Raw genomic sequence first — 22133 nt, forward strand, 5'->3', positions numbered from 1 at the left:
TGAAGGCTTCTCTCACACCAAGAGTGAAGCTCACAAGTGGTTGCTACACCTAAGTCTCTCTTCACGCATAGAGTGTTGGGGTGCTATGTGAGATGTTGGAGGTTGTTTTACAAGAAGGAGAGGGGTCTATTTATAGGTTGGAGACCCCTCATAAAGATTATTGGAAATCCTAATTTACAAGCTAACAAATCAGGATTATGATTTTTTTGAATATCAAAACATTGCGGGCCTTCTTTGTCTGCTTGAGTCATGGGTGTGGGCTCAAAAGAGAGCATTATTGATGGTAGATAAGGTGAAAGTAAGTAAGGGGAGAGAGAGAGAGAGAGAGAGAGAGAGAGAGAGAGAGAGAGAGAGAGAGAGAGAGAGAGTGTTACTATACACATGTCTTGAGGTGAGGTGTCTTTTATGGTTAGGTCAATGCTATTTTGTGTTAGTATGTTAGTCGTTAGTAATCACTAGAAAGTTAATGTTACATTTACAATGGGTAGAGTGAGTTGATTTGATGAAGGAAGAGGGGTGAATTAAAAGAGAATCATTGAGATGGTGAAGCTTTGAAGAAGCTTGAACTCACCCTTGTGTAGATTGTGGAAAAAATGACCGCTGGTCTTCTTCTTCTTCTTCGCTTCTTTACGCCGCCGCCACGGTTGACCACCACGATAAAAAGAGGATTTGTTGATGAAAAATCCTCAATTTACAGAAGTTATCATGGTTAAGATGCTGAATTTTAGATATTTTTAGGAGAGGTAAATGAAATTGTAACATAGAAGCAATAGAGAGAGACATGGAGAGAGTGTATGTATGTAGAGGTTCATAAAAGAACTATAGGGATGAGAGAGAAGGGTAATGGTGAAGAGGGTGGGAGAAGCCATGGAAATTTCAGGTTTGAGTGAGGGAAGGAGAGGGAGGGATGTGTAAGAGTGAGTAGGTGTGTGGAAGGGTGAGAGAAGACTAAGGGCTACTTGTGAGAAAAGTGGGCAGACTGGGGTCCACTCAAAAAATCATATCTCACCAGTGGTTACTCCAAAAATCATGAAAAAATTTGAGGTGATTATTCAAAGCGTGGGCTACATTTTCTCTTTTGACCACCGCTCCAAATTCGGAGTGGAGATAGGTGCCAAAATTCTCACAAAAAAGCCTGTTTTTTATGCCTGCAAAAGTCTTTTAGTGGCCCCCTCCTTTGTTGAATTTGTACAATGCATCCAAGAGTGAGCCCCTCCTTTGTCATATCATAATACAAAGCATCCAAGTTTCCCTTGACACATGCATGGAGGAGGATTATTGGTGAATAAAGAAATATATACATGGTGGGACTAGTGTATGGACTATTCATGGACTTTAGCTCAATGAGCACATGGTGTTAGAATAATGAGTAAAAATAATAATAAAAGTATGGAGGAGTTATGGATATGGAAAGATATTGGAATCATATGATATGGTCCCTCTTTGAATTATTTTGGGTGAAAGAGGAAAAGGTATGCAAGTAAATAATATAATAAACGTAACCAATGAGTAGAAATCAATTTTTTGTTTTCACGAGAGTGAGGGTGAAAATATGGGAGTGATTTGTATAAAGGAAAAATATGAGGTTAGAGTATGTACATATTTGCAAAAAATATAATTATGGTGTAAGAGGATGAAAGAAGGTGTACATAGGTTTAATAAAACACACACCTAAGTAGAAATACTTAAATAAAATACCAAAATAATTATAAAAAATCCCTATATTTAGGCCATATATACAATGAAATATTTACACACAAAGAGGCCATAATATAATTTTAGGCTCAACTAGCCCAGTGACTAGCTAATTGAGGGTTTTAAGAAGATATGAGAAAAGCCCCCTAACTCACACACGCCTATGTACAGTGAAATGGTAGGGATAGCCATAGCGTTTGGGTGAATTTGGTAGGGTGGAGTAACTTACTATGGCAATTACGGAGAGCCAAAAAACGGCTATCACTAGCGATGTTCACTATCTGTACGCTTTATTCTTCATCTGGATCTGGGAAAGATGTATGTGACTTTTCTCATTCTTTCTCTTTATTTTGTGTCCAAGAATTGTGTGTGAAGCTTGCAATAGGATACATGCTACTTGAGAAGGACACATACACAGGGAACATGTTGTCCATCATGTATCCCATGTGTGGTTTACTTCCATTGGTACGTATGGCAAGTGCATAGGGAACACATTGATGAGTATGTATGTCAAAAATATTGGGAGAAGGGAGGAGTGGAAGAGCAGAACATGATGTGCTTCAGATAGGGAAAGTGAGGAGGGTGAAAACTCAATGAGGGGGTTGGTGGATACCATACGCAGAGACCAAGTTGTATTGTTGGAATGATATATGAAACAACTTAATAGGCTTATCAACAAATGTGGTTCTAGATGTAGCAAAGTCTGGATATCATGGGGCGTGAGTAGAACCAGAGGTGAAGAGGATTAACCTCTAGAAGGAGTAATCTACAATCAGACTCGGCATACAATGACTTAAACATGTATGTTCACGTGAAGCCCATATCCCCCATTATGGTATGCAAAATACATGGGTGTTAGTGTATTGGATTCAATATGTTCATGAGCATTTGAAAATTAGTTTGAGGTTGCTAAAGACAAATTGATTAATTTGGTCACACAATTCTTGAGTTCAAAAGGTTCAAATTGGTATTTGATGGAAGAGAAGGGTGAGTATGATAGTTGAGAGGCCTTTGTGTAGGCCCTTATAGATTATTTCATTCTGAAATTAAAGCTTACTATGTTCGACATAATTGTTGGGCCATGAGACAAGGCAAGAATGAGTGTATAGGTCATTTGCAGATATGGGATATGTCAATAGATAAATGTCGGAGTGCATAATGAAAAGATTCCAAAAGACAAAAGTTCAATGTGTGCCACAAAGGATTGGGCTACTTTCAACGAAATTTTTTTGCACTACAAGAGAGTTAGCTTATAAAGTTTCTCCTAGAAAGCTTGGGGCCAGTTAGCCAAATTCAGTTACGATCATATCTTAGTCACGATTGCTTGGTCTCAATAGCTAATATGTGGCTATGGGGAAGTAGAAGTTGAGGAGAGGCCACGACACCCAATCGAGTTCTCTCAACAAAATGGATTTTGAGAGGCACTTTCCATTCAATGGAGTGAAAATTTTGGGGCTTGACTTTCTATATGCCCAAGTGAAGCACGGTTTGATGTGGATGCATGTGGGGGTGTCGTTAGTGAGCCCTTTTTCTATTTGGCAAGAAAGACTGCAAAGTTGGTGGCTTGAAAAATGCAATTTCATGTTTTTGTTGCAAATATTTATTAATGGTGAATTGGGTTTTTAAAAATCTATTTTGTTTGGCCAAAAGGAGGGTGTACATGTTGTTTCAAATTTTACGATTTCCAAAGACTTTTAGTAATGAAGATTATGCTATTGGTGGAGTTGGCAGCCTTGACAAATGGATTTTGGCAGTTGATTGAATTTCAGACATTCATGTGAAGTTGTCATCGGTGCTTCATTTGGATCACCCATCCAGAGGAGTTGTGATATGGGTGATCATGGCCAGTTTTTGAGCAATCTCAAGAGTGTTAAGTCACGTTTTGTACGGAATGTTAAGACTCAATGCCATGAATTGAATGGGTAGACCCGGGGCAGATCCAATGAATTTCTAGCATGTGCAAATTACAAAAATATTAATAGATGTGGCACAATGACTTGCACTTTTGTGACTTCAAATATATATGTGCTTAGTTGGTCGATGCAGATATTGAGGGGTGCATTACTACTCATGCACATTGAGTAAGAAACAACAATAAACCATGACAGTCTTTGATTGTGAGACAAGCAGAGAAGGAGGAATGGGAACGTGTAGATGAATGGGCACTCAAGGTACTAGGATAGCCAATCAATGCAACATGGCATGTCAGGAAAGGTCCCTATGATTGATAGCTTGGCGTTTGGTAGCTTGGGCTTCTACCACTGTTCAATATGAAACTTGAAAATCATACAAACAAAGAATGTTAGCGGTAGATTGAGTATATTTGAAGGTTTTTAAACATCAAACTTTTCTACATTTGATACATTCTCTCACTTTCAAATTTAAAAATTAGTAGAAGTTTATAAGTAGAATTACAATAACCTATGTTTTTGTCCAACAACAATGTAGGCAATGTATGTGCAAAGTGGACGATGGGGCCTGAATACACATTAAGACCTAATAAAAAGGTGTCTACATAGCATAACACTCTCAAAGTACAAGAGTCTAGGGAAATATTTCTTTTGGCAAATGAACACCTAATGTGGGATGTAAGTATAACATTGTGCTCAAGTGAGGCCATTGATTAAAGTTCTTATGCCTGTTGTGGAATGTAGATATGTGCTCAAGTGAGGCCATTGATTAAAGTTCTTATGCCTGTTGTGGAATGTAGATATTGCTCAAGTGAGGCCATGTGATGTAGATTTGTGCTGAATTGATCCATTCATTGAGGTAAAATTGATGAGCACAAGTATTGTGTGAGGATTAGGCTACCAAATCCTTGACACAAGAGCATTAGTGAATTGGTTGACAAGGTTAGGGCTCCATTGACTAAGGATATGGGTTGTGCTGGTAGATTGGATGTGGTATGGATAGAGATTACAGTGGGTAGCTAGGTGGTTACAAGCGAGACATTGGAAGCAGAGTGGGGTAGTGCGTTTGAAAATTGGCCTTATAGTGTATTTGGATTGGCCGTGATTTGAGAAAACTAGATCAAGTACATCTTTCCCTCAGTAAGTATATTAGATATATCATTCCTAAATACAAGCTTTTGGCATTTCTTGAGAGATGTGATTAGGGATGATGTGTCATTACTATATACTTTCATGTTTTTGGAAGACATGTCTTTTTTATGCGCCGCCATACCACTAAACTATGGGATGGTTTATAATTACATTGTTTAACACTACAAAGAGGATCGATTAACTATTTATCCAAGATATTCCTTATTCTTAAAAAGGTTTTTCTCTCCTTTGCAGATAAACAATCAAGAACTTCAATTTGTATCAATTATAAATTAGTTGGAAAAAATTGGAATGAATCATCTCTTGGAGGAGTAGATATTTTGACTTGAGAAACTATGGTTTCATAAGTAGTAGATCTGGGTGCAACAATCAACAAGTTAGCAACTCAAGATCAGTCAAGTAGTGCACAATCTTTGGGCTACAATGGTGGGTCATCTTTGATGCTCAACACTAAACATGCAAGAGCCATAAGTACTAAAGAGACCATTATTAAAGATGTAGTTTGGAGGAAGCACATCATTAACAAAAGACATCATAAGCATGTTGTATTTTTTGTATAAATGAAGAGTATTTGTAGTATGGCCACATGGAAACGAGAAAGCTCATCATGGAGTCCCAAATGGCCACATAATAGTCATGTATTGGAGTTCTAAAATAGAATTTCAAGGGAATGTGCTAGATTATGTCTTTTTCATAATGTAGGCCACACCATGTACAATATGCAATTTAAAAAGACCCCCTATACTTAAACCAACTCATGTATTGGAGTTCTAAAATAGACTTCCAAGGGAATGTGCTACATCATGTCATTTGCATATTATAGGCCACATATGTGCAGGATGCGTTTAAAGAAGATCCCCTACACTTACACCAACTCTTACAGTATGCTCCTTGAAAAATGGTGGTAGATGAATTGGATGGGGCTTTATTATATTTTGCATGAGTTTTACATCTTTTGCTCAATGTATGCTTCTACACTAAACCAATCATGAAATTGCACCTAGCTACTCCCTGCTTTAATGACAAATCTCATATGCGTTTATTTAGAAACATTTTTCATCTCACATGACCTATCACCAATATGAATATCCATATAGTGGCATCAAGTGCTTCAGATTCATGTCCATGGATACCTTTATTAGCAATTAAATTGTATGTGGCCAAGCATGAACAAACTTCATGTACATTAGAACAACATATGTAATTACAGGGAAAAATGAAAATTCTTATACACACTCATGGATGTCTAGCTGGACAAACATGCCATTATAAAAGCATTAAAAGAGCTCTTTCTCTCTTATTTAAAAAATTATATTCCTTCTTCTATCCCGTCTGGAAGACGGGTTAATATACTAGTCTTATGAACGGCTCGTTGTTGTCTTCCAAAAGGGTGGCATAGCTCAATGTTCAAAAAGTGTCTCTCAATGCTGCCCAAAAGTACCTAATCGGAGAAAATGAAAAAGTAACAATGCCATTGAAAAGTGTTAAGAAATAGTTTTAAGAAAGGAGGTGCTCTCTCCTACTCTCTCTCTCTCTCTCTCTCTCAAATGATCTATGCTTGTTGATGTCCTCTCGTTAGACTAGAGGATGTTTCAATACTCCACATCAGAGAATGTCCTCTCGTTAGAGAGGATGTTTCAATACTCCTATGTTTCAATACTCCTTTCAGGTGCACATTCATATGTATATTTGTTTTGTATTACATCTTCTATACTACTTAGTCGTCAAGGTAGTATTTAAACCTTACTAAAACAAAATTAGATGCTCAAAATAGATTTGCCTCTTTGTTGAGACTTCTGCACTGAAATTGTGAAGGTATGTTTACAAAGAATAAAGGAGACTTGGTGTGAGCTTACTTAAGCAGATGAGAAGAAGACAGCAACAGGGCTTCCTGGAGAGGGTGGAGACTGATGCAAGACCGAAACTAGAGATCCCACACTCTGAACCACGTCGTCATCATTGTAAGAACAAACACTCAACTCTTCCAAGCCCAATTGCTTCTTCATGAGGTCTATGTTCTCTTGAAGAACATACATCTCATCAAAAGGCAATTTGACATCCAAAGCCTGCAACCCCATTGCAAGAGCTTCATCCCTTTTAAACTTGACAAACGAGGAGCACATCCGCTTTATCTCTTTGATATCACCCAATCCTCCCACAGGACTCCTTCAATAGCATCCATCATCTCATCATACGGTGCAAAGCTTTTCGTGCGAGTGTCGAACATTGTCTGCAAAACTTTCAAGCACTCTTCTTTCCACCCATCATACTTCTCAGCAACAAAAACGACAGCTTTCTTTGAATACACCTGCTTTTGCAACAGCTTTCTGAAATGGGCAATGGTGTCTTGAAGGTAATTATTTGCTTGCTGCAGAGTCAGATCTGCCGAGGCTGCTTGCGGCCACTTAGCAAGAACTGCAAAGCCTTCCCTATCCAAAATTGAAGACCAGACATGCTCCGCAAAGTGGGGGCATATCGGGGTCAGCAGCTGTGTTTCCACACTAATGTATCTATAGACAAGATCTCTCTTCATACCTATTTCACTACAAGACACTCGGTACTTGTCCCGTGCTATTTGAAGATTCTAGAAACCCGTTTTGAGTGCCTCTCTAAACAACAAGGATTCATAATTTCTCTCTGTTGTATGAATGGCTGTATTAATCTCATTCTCAAAGACTCTGTCTGCAAATAAAGATATGGGACCTTCTCTCCAACAAGTGGAGGCCTGCACTTCTCTCATCCACGTCAGTTCTTGCATCAGACGCTTAATCCCTTTGCTGGCTGTCACTGTGGAGAAATTTGCATCATCCAAATGATCACCAGCGTCCGCCAATGCTAATCTTGTCCCGTCGGCTGAATATTCCGCTATGGCTTGCCTCAAAGTTTTGAAATTTCCCACCTGTTTGCCCATTTTCTTTGAGTTGAGCATCAAAATACCATTACACCTAAAAGCTTTGGGCCACTTCTCCTTTGCAAACAGAGCCGTATGGTTATACACACAGAAGGTCAAATGGTTTCTTATCAGATCTTTTCCTGAAACACGAAGATCAAAAGGATACCAATAGTCAAACTCTTGCTTCATTTGTATCAGGTGATTCTCCAGAATGTCTGATGAGGGAAATGGTCCATCACATAGAATGTAATCCCACACTTCATCTGTCAGTTGCTCGGCCCCGATGCCATTACCCTTTAGCCCATAGATGTCACCTCCTTGCAGCAAATGCGCTATTGTGTAGAAAGCCATGTAGACTGTCGAATCCGAGAGCGACTCTATAAGAAATTGCTCATCCCAAGGAATCCGAGTTCCAAGCCCAAAAGACCGGGAACATGGCCATCTCTTAAGCCACCCAAGTGTGTGCTCAAAATCATGTCTAGTCTCGTTATTGTAAAGCTCCATCATTGATAAGCACTCTTGAGCCATAGATTTCCACTCTGCCTCATCATAAACGATATACCACTGATCCGTCAATGCGACAACACATTCATCTCCTGACCTTGACATTACCTTTTCTTGTGGCTCGTTGTATTTCACAGCCAGCCCACTCTCAAGCAGCAGCCTTTCAACAAGAGGTTTCGCATCATCCACCTTCTGCCCCTTGTATTGACAATCATGATACTATCTGTGCTGTCTAATATCTCTTTGGCCCGCCCAAGTAAAATTTTATCCTTTGGGCTCTTGATTCTCAAGTCAATACAAACAGATTCTGCAGGTTTAGTGCCAATGCCAAACATGTCGGCATATGGTATGGGGTTATAAGGTAGAACCCACTCGTCATGAATCCCCAGCATTGCTGTAACATTTGGTTTGCTCTTTAGCTCGAAAAGCGCTATGTAATCGTGTGGTGAGTTGCTAGGAACACTTACCACTATGCCAGTTCCCTTGTCAATGGAAATAGTTGACATCGGCAGAGCGTACACAGTCTTGTAGCTACATAATGGAGCGGTGAGCCATAAACCAATCAAGTCATGGCCAGTCACCTGCAGCAAGCATGTGGGTCTCTCCAGCACCCTCGACAATCGTTGAAACGCCAAATTGCGTGCAGCTCTACTAGTCATGATAAACACATCAGTCTCATTTATCTCAAAAGCACCATACTCTCCCTCGGGCAACACCCATGCATTGGTTTGCCCATACATGGCCTCTGGTCGTGTGGTTGCAGCTGCCAGAAAAACTTGCTTATCGTTCAAGGCTTGCAACTTGCCTGAAAGAGGAGGTTGAACATGCAGCTTGATAATTGTGTACTCTTTTGGCTCGACGCCTTCACCAGAGGCTCTATCGTGGTCGGTACAAGGCTGCCCATCACGAGGGGAGTATATGGCATACCGCAATTCCTTGACCACTTTTCCCTGCTTCTTCAAAGCTCTGAACTGCCATTTGACATAAGAGTCGTAGTAAGGATTCATGTCTGTGGTGATGAATGATCGACGCCAATCAACACCGGCACCAAGAGACTTGAGATCTTCAATGGCATTGTCAGGAAAGTAAGTCAGCCAATATTCTGGGTGAGTGAACCTTGGGATTTCATCTGGCGGGATGCCAAGAGATGTCATAATCCTCCATTGATAGGCCTCACCACCAGATTTTGCCTCTGCTTTGGATTTCTTGCGTTTGTACTCTTTCTTCTTACTTGACCTGGGAAGATGATGCCCCACCTCAGCTTCTGTGTGTGAGGCTTCCTTTGCTACTTCTGTACATGGGGGCCATGCTACAGTTGGCTGGCTGTTGATCTGCTACATCTGCCGTTTCCTGATCAGGGGGAAACTGAGGAGGATTACCAAAGTGCTCAATCTCGCGCTTCAGCTTGTCTGCACAAGCCTTGATGGACATGCCGCTGCAGTGGAATCCAAAAGGAACCATGACATTGCAGCCACGCAATCGGTAATAAGCAGAGGCAAACATAAGCTTGGAAAAGGAGAAGGCATGGCCGATGTGGAGGGCACCGTTCATGTAAGGGTAAGTGAAATTACCAAAGAATTTCTGGCGGTTTGAAGAAGAGGGAGGAGCATTGACCTCAAAGATGCGAGCTGCGTGCCATCGGGTCTGTACCTCCGCCTCGATCTGCAGATGGCTGGCTCTTCTTGAGTAGGAGATGAACTTGTCCTCCTTTTTCTTCTTCTTTTCCTGTAAGGGAGAGCTGTTGGTGGGCGCCATTGTTTCTTCGAAGCTCGCATGAAGCACTTAGCAGGTGGCCAACCTGTCGCAGTGTGTCGTGATTTCTAGGTTAAATTTGAAAAGGCTGACTTGGCTTCCAAGTCAACGACTTCAACGCACTTAAAAATATAGTACGTATGTCTGTCAAATGGTGGAAAAATTAAGAATCTACCTCAGATTCTCTGCGGGGCCTCGTGACTAAATGGCACAGGAAGACCCCACCATGGGATCAACGGCGGACAGGGGGAATCTCCAGGCGATCGGACGGCCAAAAAAGAAACGGTGGCGGGTCACCCCCGGGGTTTCGAACTCAAACGGGTGTTGTGGCAAGTTGGTGAGCTAGCCGGGCGCACGTGTTCAATACAGTGAAATGGATGTGTGTTCACGTGGACTTATGCTTGTCTAAGTTTACACCTCGGATGTCCTGAGTTTACAAAATATGTCTGAGTTTACTTTTTAAGCATCCGACAGCCGGGTGTGCCTCTACTTTTGTGCGTGCAGTTTTTGTCCGTGGATCCCATGGCGAGGTCTTCATTCAAGACCTCGTGCCACTTAGTCTTGAGGCTGTGCAGGTGGGGTTTTAGTATGTCTGGTTGATTTAAAAAAAAAGGCAAGTTGAGTAGAATTTTTGGAGATCCCGTTGGCTTCTCTCATGTCTTCCAACGAGCCACGTAGCCAATTGTGCAGTCTCTCTCTCTCTCTCTCTCTCTCTCTCTCTCTCTCACACACACACACACACACACACACACACACACACACACACACACACACACACACACATGTGCGTCTACATGTCTCTCCCTCTCCCTGTCTCTCTGTCCGTGGTGCGCAATCGTCGCGAGTCACACACACGGACTGCTGCATGGATGCACATGTAGTGGCAAGAGGTCCCGTTGCGAAAGATTTATGTGTGTGTGTGTGCAGCTCTCTTCGTACTTACTTGCTCTCAGCCTGTGTGATGAGGGGGAACGGGAAGAGGAAGGTCGACGGTATGGGGGGATTGCTCTCTCTCTCTCTCTCTCTCTCTCTCTCTCTCTCTCTCTCTCTCTCTCTCTCTCTCTCTCTCTCATGCTCATGTAGTGTTGCAGGCGACTGCAACAATTGTTTGTGTGGTCGGAGGAGGTGAGGAGAGTGGGTGAACTGCGTGCGTGAGATTTTGAGATGGGGGCTGCCCGAGAGCAGCATCAGTTGAGGGGCGAGTTGTGGAAGGAGAGAGCTTGGTGTCTCTCTCATGACATGTGCAGACAGAGGGATTCTATGGGAACTCTCTCTCTCTCTCTCTCTCTCTCTCTCTCTCTCTCTCTCTCTCCCCCCCCCCCCCCCTCGACTGGATGCTAACGAGGGGGGGGGGGGGGGGGGGGAGAATATGCGCTCGAATCCCATTGATTAATAGGATTTCAGTATGTGACAACGCTCGGAAGAAAAGGGGGGAGGAGGGGCCTCGTTTATAAAGGCCATGGGGTCAAGTGAAGGGATCAACAGCCCCGCTTTAATCCACCATTGATTTATCATCAACGAGCATAAAAATTTAGGGTTCCCAGCCAATCGTCGCGCCTTGAACCCCAGACCTCCCCGCACGCACTCCACAACCTTATCCAACCTGCCTATCTATCGTGGACCACTATTGTAGGGAAGGACTCCATGACTATAAAAATCATGCCCCCCCCCCCGCCCTTGGTGCGGAGATCCGACGGCCTAAAAGCCACACGACGCCGATCGTGCACCCCTGCCACCATCGATCCCTCCACTCACACCCCGTGTCACTTATAAACGAGGGGGAGGGGGGGGGGGGGGGGGGGGAGGGGGGGCTCGTCTAAAAAAGCCATTGAGGGAGACAAGGGATCGACGGCTGGGTCTAATCAGCGATTGATCCATTTGAATGGGGGGGGATAGGGCTCCCTACATCGCCTCAGGCCCTTGAACTTGCGACCTCCCACTCCACAGGCTCGTTGATTGTACATCTATGAGAAATGTTTCACACTGAATGGCTTCGCATGATGTAAGCTTCTGAGGGACACATCTTGCTGCTCAACATATATGAATAAAAGTAATGATGTTTTTTTCCTCCTTTGGAGCTAATAGCTCACCCGTCCACGTTTTTCCTTATCAAAATCGTTTTTTTCCTTCAAGCATTTGCGATGTTGCTGTAAAAAGAGTCTAGTTGAAGCCATGGATTGCATGCATAAAGTGATGTGGATATGCAGCTTCAGGGAAGGATGGAAGGATTGGAGGTATTTAATTTGGGTATGCATTGCATATCAATGGGTCGATTAATTATTCTATTTGTGAGTGAGTTGTATGTAAGTTTTCTTTCTCATTCCTATTGCAATGTAATTACAACAGCATCCTATTGAGTCGATCATTTTGGAGTCTCTCAGGAAGAATCTAGATGTCGGGTGATGAGTGCGCGTATGCGTGTACGGAGTGTGTGCAAGAGAAGGGAAGAAGAGAAATGGGGAAGGGGGAGATACACAGGCAGCCTGTGTGGGTTAGTGGAGAAGAAAGAGTGAAGTCAACACTTCCTCTTTCTCTCCCTATATTGAATAGGTGAACTTAAGTGTACAAGGGTGGTTTCCCACGGCCACCTGGCCTACACCCCAACAACCTCCCACTTGAAGGTCATGGTGGCCAATAGTGGCATTAGTATAGTTAGTCTATACAAAATTGATGAAGCATTGCCGAGGCTTCATCCTACACCCATAAGTTTTATACAATGTGTAAATCGCTCCGAGGCTAGGCTCTTTGTGAGAGCATCTGCGGGGTTGTCATCAGTGTGAACCTTGACAAGCTCGATACGCTTGCCAGCCAATGCATCTCGTATAACATGGTATCTGACCTCTATGTGTTTCGACTTTGAGTGAAACACTGGATTCTTTGCCAAAGCAATGGCACTCTGACTATCACAATGTAGTACTGGAACCTCGTGAATGCCCAAATCTCCCACTAGACGAGCCAACCATATGGCTTCCTTGCTGACGTCAGATGCAACAACATATTCTTCCTCAGTGGTAGATGAAGACGTGCAATCTTGGAGACACGATCTCCAAGAGATAGCTGCTCCAGCAAACATGAACACATAGCCAGATGTGGATCTTCTACGATCCACGCAACCCGCATAATCCGCATCCGTGTAACCTACAATAGATGCATCACTGTTTCCGAAGCGTAAACACTTGCTAGCTGTACCTTTCAAATATCTGAGGATTTTCTTCACTGCTTCCCAATGCTTCTTGCCAGGGTTTGCCATGTACCTACTAATTACTCCCACCGCATGTGCAATGTCTGGTCTTGTGGCTACCATAGCGTACATCAAACTGCCAACTGTTGAAGAATATGTACTTTCGCCATTTCCTCTTTCTCAGCCACTGTCTTGGGAGAGTCTTCCTTGCTAAGTTTGGAGTATGCTTGCATTGGGGTACTCAATGACTTCCCCCCCTGCATACTAAAACGTTGCAAGACTCTGTGAATGTACTTTTCTTGAGTTAATTCAAGAATTCCACGTTGCCTGTCTCTCTTGATGTGCATACCAAGAAAGTGATTGGCATCTCCCAAATCCTTCATGGAAAACTAAGTGCTTAGCATCTTTTTCAGCTGATTGATTTCATCAATTGATTTGCCTGCAATAAGCATATCATCTACATACAAGATCAAGATGATTAAAGAACCATCGTTCAACCTTTTTGTGTATAAGCAGTGATCCTCTTGACTTCTAATGTAACCCTGAGACTGCATGAATTTGTCGAATTTTTGATACCATTGCCTTGAACCTTGCTTGAGGCCATAGAGTGCCTTTTGCAGTCTACAAACCAATTTTGACCTCGTTGGTTTTTGGGTTTCACATACGAATCCCTCTGGTTGTTTCATGTAGACATCTTCATCTAGATCCCCGTGAAGAAATGCTGTGTTCACATCCATTTGGACAAGTTCCATGTTTTGGATAGCAACCAAGCCAAGCATGGTGCGAAGTGTAGTCATCTTGACTACTGGAGAGAAAATCTCATCAAAATCCACACCTTTTTGTTGCTTGAAACCCTTGGCAACTAGACGAGCCTTGTATCTAGGCTCGGGATCTTCCGTTGTATACTTCTTCTTGTATACCCACTTGCAAGGTAAAGCATTTTTGCCTTTTGGTAATTCAACCAAATCCCATGTCTCATTAGCCACAATCGAATTGTATTCTGATTGCATAGCCTGCTCCCACTTAACGCTATCCTCCATTTGTATAGCTTCTTTGTAGCAGGTTGGCTCTCCACTGTCAGTGACCAAAATGTGGTGTATACCCGACTCAAACCGCTCGGGCGCACGTGATACTCTCTCAGAGCGTCTCAGTGCCTGACTGCTGGACTCCGCTCTCTCCGGAGCAATAGTAGTATCTTGCACTTGAGGAGTGGGTGCATAACTACTGAACTGAGTTGGTTCGGAGGCTACATCCTCAAAACGAACACGTCTGTACTCAACATCTTTGATGGGCTTCTTGTGCATTTTTGATTCATTGAAAATCACATGTGAGCTATGAATGACTTTGTTTGATTCTGGTTGCCAAAGACGATATCCCATCTCTCCGTTTGCACCATAGCCAATAAAGATGCATTTGTGTAATCTGGGATCTAACTTCCGACGAAGTTCTTTGGGCACATGTGCATATGCCTCACATCCAAATACACGTAGATGCTCATAGATGGGCCTTTTGCCATTCCACAATTCCTCTGGAATTTTGAAATTCAAAGGAGAACTAGGTGACCTGTTGATGATGTGCACTGCTATGAGAACAGCTTCCCCCCAAAATTCTGGAGTAAGCTTCGCCATAGACATCATAGAGACAACTCGCTCTTGAATTGTACGATTCATTCTTTCAGCTATCCCATTTTGTGCAGGTGTGTATGGAGCAGTAAACTGCCGCCGAATGCCTCTTCTATTGCAAAAATCCTTGAACTCTGTGGAGACGTATTCTCCACCATTGTCCGTGCGAAAAGCTTTGAGCTTTGTTCTTGATTGGTTCTCAACCATGGCGAGGAATTTTTGGAATGTCGAAAAGAGTTCTTCCTTACGCTTAAGGAGATACACCCACACCTTTCTGGTAGAATCATCTATGAATGTGGGAAAGTAGTGCGCCCCCCCTAGAGTTTTATGTGGCATTGGACCACACAAATCACTGTGCACCAAGTCTAGAGGTTCGCCTAATTTCTTATTCAATGGCGAAGATGTCAATCTAGTCTGTTTTCCATACAGACAATGCTCACACAATGGAAAGTCTGTGTAATCTAACACAGGTAAGTAGCCAAAACGCTGAATTGTTTTCATGCCCTTTTGGCTAATATGCCCTAGCCGGCTATGCCACAACTCAGGAGACGGCAGCTCGGCAACATAGATAGAGTGTTCGTCGACACTCGAAACAAACAAAGAGTACAGGGATCCGTTTTTATTGCCTTTCATCATGATAAGGTTGTTCTTGCGGATCATCCAAGAACGATTACCAAAAATTGTAGTGTAGCCAATGTCATCCAATTGCCCTATAGAAAGCAAGCTTTTCGTAAGCTTGGGCACATGTATGACATTCTGTAGCACAAAAGTAGTGCCATTATGCATCTGAAGTTTTACATCACCAATGCCAATAATGTCAAGCTCATAGGAATCACCAAGCTTGACTATTCCATGCATGGATGCATAAGAGGAAAACCACTCTCTATGCGGTGTGACATGAAAACTTGCACCAGAATCAAGGATCCAATTCTGTGCATAACCCTCATCCTGTGCAACCAAAGCATCTGGAGTGAGATCGGAAGTGAAAATGAGAACATCGGAGGCATCTGCTGTCACCTCAGCATGAATCTCTGTGGGCATAATGAGCATCACTGGAGGAGGAGCATCCTCTACTGCAGTGGTAGGCATGGGAGACTCAACAATATTGAGCTCCTCAATCTTTACTGTACTTTTGCCTTTGCCAGAATTATCCTTTTGCATGTTTTTCTGATCTCGTAGGAAACTGCGACAATCCTTTTTGTAATGACCCTTCTTGTGGCAATAGTAACACTCGACATTTTTGGTAGTGCGGTCTCTACTTTGGTTTCTGTGCTGCTAGGACTACGAGGATTCCACTCTCTACTTTTGCTTTTGAATTTGTGCCTGTCACGGCCTCTTGGCTTTGTTGAACTGCCAGCCATATATGCATCTCCATGACTAGCATTATCGAGAGATTTACGACGAATCTCTTCAGTGAGCAACGCATCTGTGACAGCATTGAATTCTAACTTGCCATTCGGAGCCGAATTGCTAATGGCTGTGCAAAAGATATCCCATGAACTGGGTCGAGAGCATAATAAGAAGATAGACTTGAGTTCATCGTCAAACTCCTTAAAGCCCTGAGATGTCAGCTGACTGAACAAGGAGTTGAACTCATTTAAATGACTGGAAACTGTGCTAAGAAGATAGACTTGAGTTCATCGTCAAACTCCTTAAAGCCCTGAGATGTCAGCTGACTGAACAAGGAGTTGAACTCATTTAAATGACTGGAAACTGTGCTACCTTCTTTCATGTTGAGCTTCATAAGCTTTTTCATGAGAAAAACTTTGTTGGATGCACTTTTGCTTTCCCATGCTGAACATAAGCAATCCCAAAGTTCCTTGGTTGTTTTCTTCCCTATGATAGTGAAGAAGACTGACTCGGCTAGATGTAGACGTATCGTAGCCATGGCTTTTGCATCCAAAAGCTCCCATTGAGCTTGTGTATAATCATCATCCTCTGTGCGCTCTTTCAACGGTTCTGAGAGGCCTTTGTTTATCAAAACATCTTTCATGCGCTCTTTCCACATGGTGAAGTTGCTGCCATCGAACTTCCGAATGAAATACTCCTCCTTTTCTGAAGAAGAAGCCATCGCTGATAAGAGGGTTTGAGAGGTGCCAAACTATGGCGAGAAGCTGTAGAAATTTGGGCAGAGTAACCTTTGTATCGGGAGTAAAATCTCAACCGAAATAGACTCGAAAATGCCAACAATGGAAGTCACAACTTGCGGGAAGTAAATCCGACAGAGTTTCCTTTGTATGAGGAGTCAAAACTCAACTCAAAATGCATATAAATGTGCCAACTGCATTAACTGGGCATCTGCTGCACAAAACCACTGCTATGTGAGTGCTAACTCGGCGTCAAAAGCATAAATAACCGTCCAGATACATATCCTATGGCGAGGGTACCGTAAAGGGGAACTCCAGCTACCTGTATCACCGAAAGTGTCTCAACATTCGAGCACACCCCAGCTCAAAGAAAACCTCACGCTATCGACCCTCCAAAGGCTAATGCAGACACAAATGGACTAGCCACAGTCTCAGAAAGGGCTCTTCCGGTCCGAGTCTCAGAAACGGCCGGGAAAAACTTTCAAAATAGCCAAAAAATGGCTCCACACGTAGTACAGTGGGCAGTGTCCGCAACTCAACATACATGAGTAAAATCGTGCTCAAACAGGCGCCAAGAACTGCTGCATGCAGTGAAAGTGATCCCTGCGAGGATATTTGCTCTCAAAAGAGCTCAGTAGCACTAGGTGTGCTCATGACAAAATGCATCTGTCAACGCATGTGTCCACAGAGAATCTGCTGTCGAAATGACTGCGAAATCGCCTATGAAAGCGCAGCGTCTGGTAACCTGGAGAATCTGGGAGTGAATGGGCTGAAAAACCCCCTCTGTAACCTGTAACCTGCGTGTCGGCGTCGCTATGTGCCGATTTCTGCCGCCGGGCAGAAATATGCTAGTCGAATAGCCGCCAAAGGTGTCCTATCCGTAAACTGTGTCGTACAGGGCGATCGATGCGCTCGGTGCCGATGCTGGGTGTCACTCCTCTATGATAGAGGTACCTCACCCGCGCATGTCGCAAGCACGGTCGTCGATCGCGGGAACTCGCTCGTGTGGGGAAGCGCCCGGTGTGGGTCGGATGTCGGAAATCCGTCGCAATGAGGAGTGTCGAGCCGTTGCGCTTGAGCGGTGTCGATGTCGATGTCGCCTTCCGCCGCCGGGCGGAAGTGGCTAGCCAAATAGCCGTAAAACGCCAATGCTCGAGCAATCAATACCGAGGCGGATCGGTATCGATCGCTGATCTCACTTGATCTGTCAAGATCGCTCTCAAGCTTGTCGGATTCGGTGTGCAGACGTCGAAGTTGGGTGACGATGTCGAAGAAGTCGATGACGAAGTCGGAGAATGGCTGTACGCCGATGTCGGTGCACGTCGCTCGTCAAGAGCAAGATCTGTAATGATCGACTTACCAAACCCCTACTTTTCCTCAATTCTGCAAGCTAAATGCTCACCAATTCAGCTTTGTGCTAGATTCCTAGGCAAATGGACTCGCTGCAACTCCAACTCCTGAGAGTGTGTGTGTGTATACACTACCACACACATTCACATGCAGCATGTGAATGTTCTTTGATTTGTGGCTCGCCACTACTTGTGGGAACAAGTGTTTGCACACACTATAGTGTGTCAAACAAACAAGCAGACTGCCTGTTGCAGAGAAATGCAGACTTCGTTTGTGTGTGTGTGTGTGTGTGTGTGTTTGCTTGCTTCAAGCCAGCTCGCTGCACTCTACCAACGCTGCCTGAATGCATTAAGTGTGTGTGTGTATAAGAGTCTGCTCATGGCCATGCTGCCCGGTTCTGCCCAGTGCTGAGAATGCCCGGCTCACGGCTCACGGCTCATAGCCCGGCTGCCCGGCTCACGGCTCGATTCCACCTACTGCTGCCCAGTTATGCCCAGTGCTGAGAATGCCCGCTGCCTAATTGGCGCAATGTCAAGCTTGTCAGTGCTTTGGCCTCTCGGTGTTGCCCTGTGTGTGAGCCCTGCCAAATCGACGAGCTGGCCCGATTATGCTTCGATTTGAAGCTGCCGATTCCTGCTATGCTTTCCTAAGCTGCACCCGATTGCTCTCCAAGATCTGCACAATTCTCAACAGACTACCTCTGATGTCGATTTCCTGCTATGCAGATCTTTCCAAGCATCCAAAGATTCCTCTCAACAAGGAGAGCTACACACATGGGGTAGTCGGGGCTCGGGATCGGGGTGCCTGGATACCATTTATGGCTCTGATTTGCCTGCAGAAGCTACAAGGCTTCCCAAAGCTCTCACTCCTTGCTGTCCTTTGCTCGGCTTCAAAGCCTTCGATTTCCTTGCTTCTCCAAGCCAAGCTCGCAATTTCGGATCTGCTGCACACTGCCAAGCTCAAGCTTGAGCTCCGAGCTCCGCCATAGCCAGCGAGCTCTGTCACTTCCGAGTCGATTTTCAGAGAGCGGTCGCGCGTACGGTTCGTTGTCGTAGCTCTGATACCAATTGATGAGTGCACGTATGCGTGTACGGAGTGTGTGCAAGAGAAGGGAAGAAGAGAAATGGGGAAGGGGGAGATACACAGGCAGCCTGTGTGGGTTAGTGGAGAAGAAAGAGTGACGTCAACACTTCCTCTTTCTCTCCCTATATTGAATAGGTGAACTTAAGTGTACAAGGGTGGTTTACCACGGCCACCTGGCCTACACCCCAACATCGGGTGTATTGTATTGTATATTACAGAAGAGTCTAATACTATCCAGAAGTAGCATTGAAAGAGTGTAGGTACCTCTGTAGAGTTCTATTCTGTGTAGAAGATCAATATTATTGCTAAAATTATGCACCAAAGAGGTTAATTTCCTTCTTTTACCTGCATATGTGTGTGTGTGTATCACCCATCACCCTCTAGATTTGAATGCATCCTTTTGTGGGTGGCTCGTAGGTTATACCAATGGTACAAGGTGCTCTAGTAGATTGTCGTATGTGTATACAGAAATGCCTAGCCTACTCAAGGTAATACAATATTCCATTTTCTATTGGGAATTGTACTCAAAATTGGTGTTGCTAACAAAAATAAAATGGCATTTGGCAGATCCAATCAGTTTGTAACCAATGCATGACATAGTGATGAAGGATGTTGTGGTTCATCAACACAGGAAATGCATAGTGCATCACAATTCTTTTAGCATCTCATAACTCGGAAATAATACACAGAAGTACTAACATCATACTGAAGGTAAGAGATAGAAGGAATTGATAACTCAGAATTAAGATAACAAGAGTGCTTCATTGATCAAGAAGAGCTACAACATCTCTGAATACAACTGCGCCATGACAACTCCCAGAACCGACTTATAACCATCATACAAAACAGACTGGTAATAACAACCTCAGTCTTGATATATCATAACTGTTAAATATCCGATTTAAACAACATCCGACTAACTATATCCGATGAAGCACTTCCGACTAACTACTAAATTGGTACTCTGATATGCCTGTCAACACATGCCACAGCCCGGTGGTGGATTTCTCTGAAATCTGACTCGAATCCACATATCCCTTGATCAGCAAGAGATAGACAAAAGAATTCCTGACCATCCTAAACTTCAAACATATCTTTGAGAACTGTTTCAGTAGCAGCTTCTTGTATTGTAGTCACCACAGTCTCCTCATTCTTTGCTGCACTGAGTTCTGGAACTTCAATATTTGCAGCATCTGTAATCTCCTTCTGATATTCAACCTCCATTGGAAAAGCTTCTCCACTTGACTTCTGAATTTCCTCAGCAGCTTGCAGTGTTTGAACAGAAACATGCACTAGTTTTTTAAGTGCAAAACCACCTTGTACCATGAATTCTTCATCCACCTGCAACTGTTTATCCTTGAACTCCTGAAGCTGCTCCTGATAAACATCTCTTTCTTTCTTCAGAGATTCAACTGTCTCTAATAAGGCAGCTTCATGAGAACTAATGAAGCCTGATCTCACAGCCTCATAGGGATACTTGATAACTGATGTCAGCCTTTCTCTCATTGCTTTCCAAACATCCTGCATCCCCTCAACCAACTGTTGCCTTACCAGATTGAGATCCCCTTCATCCATGAGCACTCCAAAAACATTGATATCTTCTTGAGCTAATACTTGCTTTTCCAAAGCTTCCAAAGGTTTCAACCTTTGTTGTAACATTTCATTCTCCACCTGTAACTCTGTATTTCTACTAGACACCTGATCCAGCTCAGAATTGACTTTGCCTTCCAATTCCTTAGTCCATTCTTGAAACATTCCCAAGGAGAGCTTAACCTTTGCTATCTCTTGTTGATGTAGTTGCAGCTGATCCTGCATCTCTTGTTGATGTTTCTCCTTCTGCTCTACCAATTCCTGCTTCAAGGATTCCACCAACTCCAACTGTTGTTGCAGCATTGCTTTAGATAGACCAGATTCAGCTATATTTTGTAACTGTTCCTCCATATTGTGCTACTGATACCTTACAAATCCCTGTAATTCCTGCAACATCTTCAAAGCTGTTGGTACATCAGTAATAAGCAAATCAGATTTATCAGAAGTACTAGGACCAGCTGGAGAGAAATCTAATGATTTGGCCACCTCATGCAAAGCACTATCTAGCTTCCTCTTTTTGGGCATGTTAAAAGTTTTGCCTATAACCCTACTAGGAGTTTGTGTCTCAACATCCAAACTCTTGAGCAAATTGCCCATAAGCAGTTTTTGCTCATGACTAGCCAATGCCATCTTGGCCTCATCCTCAATGTATCCTACTTCAATAAAATCCTGTATGGTCCTCAGCTTTTTATCCACGCTTTTACTAAACTCTGCTTTGTCAGATATTCTCCCCTGTTCCGGCCCAGGACTGACCACATTGATAGGAGTAATGAGAGAAAGTGTGGACCTCCCCTACATCAGCTTTCTGAGCAAAAGCAAACAAAGCAGACAGAAATGCTGCTAACCTGCTACTCAGCTGGGTCTTTCTTATATCCGAGGTAAAGACTTCTGCATGAATCCTATCATACACCCAATGTGCACAACTGACCTTCCCCCCATTTTTAGCAAAATATAGTGGTGCCCAATTTTCCTTAGACATGTAGTCATATTTAGCTAGAAAACAAACTCTTTCCAAAAACCATTTCAGTTGTTATCTCCTCCAATACTCTACATTCTTCAACATAAAGTAATGCCTGCCTCCTTCTCTTGGTCCAAATTCTTTTTTCAGATCTTCATATGAACATTTTGGTACTGCAGTAACAGAGGTAAAGGGAAGCTGAAATACCTGAGGTACCACACCTGGACTAAGATGTACCTTCTCAGAAATGGCACCTTTGGATTTTTGTAACAGCTCCATTTGCGTTTTTGCATAAATGTTCCCTTTCCACTGGCCCCAGGGTAGAGTATCAAATTCATATAAACCTGTTGCCTTCA

General features: G+C 43.3%; 1 protein-coding gene and 1 pseudogene across 1 annotated transcript; both read right to left on the minus strand.

Annotated features, from left to right (window-relative positions):
• Positions 1-6527: 6527 nt before the first annotated feature.
• Positions 6528-9909, minus strand: LOC147429261 (leucine--tRNA ligase, cytoplasmic pseudogene; annotated as a pseudogene).
• A 10397-nt stretch (positions 9910-20306) lies between these two features.
• Positions 20307-20555, minus strand: LOC147429262 (uncharacterized). The gene has a single exon (XM_086494900.1). The coding sequence runs from the start codon at positions 20553-20555 to the stop codon at positions 20307-20309; it is 249 nt and encodes an 82-aa protein (XP_086351026.1).
• Positions 20556-22133: the final 1578 nt, after the last annotated feature.

The sequence above is a fragment of the Adiantum capillus-veneris genome, chromosome 22, assembly GCF_014529385.1.
Source record: "Adiantum capillus-veneris isolate H3 chromosome 22, ASM1452938v2, whole genome shotgun sequence".
NCBI classification, from domain to species: domain Eukaryota; kingdom Viridiplantae; phylum Streptophyta; class Polypodiopsida; order Polypodiales; family Pteridaceae; genus Adiantum; species Adiantum capillus-veneris.